This window comes from Agrilus planipennis, unplaced genomic scaffold (genome assembly GCF_000699045.2).
Source record: "Agrilus planipennis isolate EAB-ADULT unplaced genomic scaffold, Apla_2.0 scaffold15, whole genome shotgun sequence".
Lineage (NCBI taxonomy): Eukaryota > Metazoa > Arthropoda > Insecta > Coleoptera > Buprestidae > Agrilus > Agrilus planipennis.
In genome coordinates, this window is record NW_020438871.1 from 964,012 (window position 1) to 967,038 (window position 3,027).

Consider the following 3,027-nt stretch of genomic DNA (forward strand, 5'->3'; position numbering starts at 1 on the left):
GTGAAGAGGAAGAACTGCCGTAACAGTTAGATGTAAAACGCCAATGTAAAGAGGAACAGTTATTACACATTGCGAAATATTTTCATCATGTACTTACCACTTTTTAAACTTTTCTCAGAAATAGAAATACGTATAACCATTGCTTAAGTGAAAATTATTGTCTAAAGTTATTGATAAATAAATAATTAGTTATTCTGAACTAATTTTGTTCTAAAAGCTGGCCAGCTCGTCAAAGAAATGCTTCTGTCTCGTTTTACTTTTACTATTCTCATATAAAGTACTAATATTTTCATAACAGTACATTAAACATTCAAAATTATAAGCTTAATTGGTACAGATCTTTTATCAGTGACAATTGACTCATATCTTACACCATATATTATATTTAAAATTTTCTTTTTTTGTGGTTACTTTGTAGTCTTTTAATTACTAATTTTGACAAAACCTTCCAGTTGTCTACATTACAAAACCACATAAAAGTAAAAAATATCAAAAAAGCATATGCCCTAGTTTAGTACCTTGAAGTACTCCAATGTCAATAATCCTATAGCTGCTTTCATTGCCAACAACTATAATGTAGTCTGCCATTCAGACACGGAGAAATTACTCGTAATTTTCTAATATTATTTATCAATTTTAATAATTAAATTGGTTTTAAATATTACTTTACGTGTCATTTTATTAATTAGTATGTAATCCTAAAAAAAGGCTATATGGACATTGATGTACAGAGGTCTGTCTACATTTTAATTTGACGTTTAATTTGAAAATTTTTTTACAAAATTTGATTCAAAATTTTAATATTGTGTATTTTTATCTTATTAAATATAAAATATGCCGAAAAAACACGATTTACAATTAAAGAGAAGGGACAAAATCAGGTAATTAATTAAAATACGTAAAATAATAATTCTTTCGAATCGACCTGAATAACATTCTACTTTTTTATTTCAGGAAAAAGAAGCACAGGATAATCTTGACTATTACTTGGCCAGAGTATATTATTCGTAAAGTTTGGAGATATCAAACTTTTATCTTTTATAGTAATAAAAGTAATTATATTATACTCACATTATAACATTCAAAAGTGTGTTAAAGTGTAATTATTTATTTTTTTCAGAGCCCAAACGTAATCCATCAGTAATTCAGCGGTTAATGGCGGTACGATTAAATTAATTTCCAAACTTATACCTGTTTATTACAGAAACTATAAATTTATTTCTTTTTAGAAAAAACGATTTAGAAGAAGGAAAACATGTAAGCCAAAAAAGTCATTAAAAATTCGCAAACAAAGAGCTGTTTTGGAGTCTATGCAATTAAAAAATAGGCGACCTATAAAGTCATTAAGGTACAAAGAATATGACCCTTATGCTAGTGAAGTAGCAGCTAGAATTTCCAGGCGAAGAACTGAATTTGATAAAAAACGAAAATTTCTTTGACAACTGCTTAGATAAGTATCTATTTTGTATATTTATATTTATACACCCACCCAACTGAACTATATCAACTTTTTGTTATAAATAAAGCACATAAAATTTCTCCTGGTTTTAATAAATAATGTTAGAATGAATCATAATGAAACTAAACTAAAATAGGTTAATTTATTGATTACTAACACAGATACTTTTCTAACCTAACTCGAATAGGACATTAAGTATTTACTGTTCTCTAGGTAGAATGAGTAGATATCAACTATCAAGAAAACATTTTTTTTATATATTAATTAAAAGATCTTATTATTAAATGTAGAGGTATTCTACATTTTTAAATATATTTTGTGTTTAACTAAAGCAGAAATGTGTTGTGTTGTGAAACTTCAATCTCTATTTTATTAATTAGACATCGTTGTTAATTTGTTGTATCTAACGAAAAATTTATATAAAAAGTAAAAATTCGGGATAGACGTTTTTCATCAAAAATCTTAAGACATGGTATTATAGTATTAGGTGAATAATCCTTGCTATTACATCAAGGAGTCATTTATACTGCAAAACATAGTTAGATCTTAGTAGGTGACTGAATATTTCTTTTAATTGGAAAAATCAACGGTTATCTGTCAACAAAATTCCAGAAAATTTTTTATACGTTTTTTTGGAAATTCTAAATTAATAAATAATTTAAAATGGTCAGAAAATATTCTGCACTAACGTATATTAATCAAAGAGCCAGGTAAGTGCCACTTTTTTGAGATATTTTTCAAGAACCCCTTTCCAGGTTATGTTATCGTTTAAGTTTTTCGGAAATACTTTCTCTATTTTAATGTTACATATTTCTTTTAATTCACTTAGAGAAATCAGGCGGCAAGTTGCTTCATCTTTTGTGTACTTAAGTCGAAGGATTCTGGAAGAATACTTGGAAAGGTGCCGTATTTACAAGCGGAATAATTGTAAGTATTTCAGGACAATTGTCCTTTTAAAGAAAAATAACTATATTTGTATATTTGCAGGGCCCCATTACGAAGCTGTTTTTACTCGCCATTTCTTTTACGGAGGTCCTGGACAGGTTAAATATTACATAGAAACTTATTATCCTTATGATTACCTGATATTTTAACATTACAGAGACGAAAAACGAAAAAAGCTAGAAAAAATCAGAGGCAGGCAAGAACAAAGCCGATGCTTCGAAAAACCCAAAATACAAAGCAATTTAAAAGAAAAGCAATAAATAGAAGGAGAAAACCAATCATAGTTTTGAAAAGTTGCAGAAATTTTCATTCAACGACCAGCAGTATTTGCTGCCTTTGCCAATGCATGATGGAATAAAGAAGAGACACATAAAAATCACAAAAAATATCAAGTTCATCCCCATGGTACCTTAATACCAACTTTATTTTTTTTTGTTCCCGATAATTTTCTGTTAAAATTTAAAATAAAATAAATTTGTTATTGTAATTATTATAAACTATGTAACTTATTACAATGTTACTTTCTGATGAATAAAAAGAAGTTAAACTTCGTATAGTAGTCTCATATTATTGATCAACAAAATTAATATAGATTTCAGTCACAGAAAAAAGCTCAGATTCCC

The 3,027-nt window shown here is 27.5% G+C and overlaps 2 protein-coding genes across 2 annotated transcripts; both read left to right on the plus strand.

Moving 5' to 3' along the window:
• The first annotated feature begins 783 nt into the window (after positions 1 to 783).
• LOC112905578 lies at positions 784 to 1,519 on the plus strand. Its single transcript, XM_025978256.1, has 4 exons — positions 784 to 881; positions 955 to 1,052; positions 1,121 to 1,161; positions 1,230 to 1,519. The coding sequence occupies exons 1-4, from the start codon at positions 835 to 837 to the stop codon at positions 1,437 to 1,439; spliced, it is 396 nt and encodes a 131-aa protein (XP_025834041.1). The 5' UTR covers positions 784 to 834; the 3' UTR covers positions 1,440 to 1,519.
• Positions 1,520 to 2,049: 530 nt separating this feature from the next.
• LOC108743773 lies at positions 2,050 to 2,841 on the plus strand. Its single transcript, XM_018479364.1, has 4 exons — positions 2,050 to 2,169; positions 2,289 to 2,386; positions 2,447 to 2,502; positions 2,562 to 2,841. Exons 1-4 carry the CDS (start codon positions 2,123 to 2,125, stop codon positions 2,760 to 2,762), a joined length of 402 nt encoding a protein of 133 aa, XP_018334866.1. The 5' UTR covers positions 2,050 to 2,122; the 3' UTR covers positions 2,763 to 2,841.
• Positions 2,842 to 3,027: the final 186 nt, after the last annotated feature.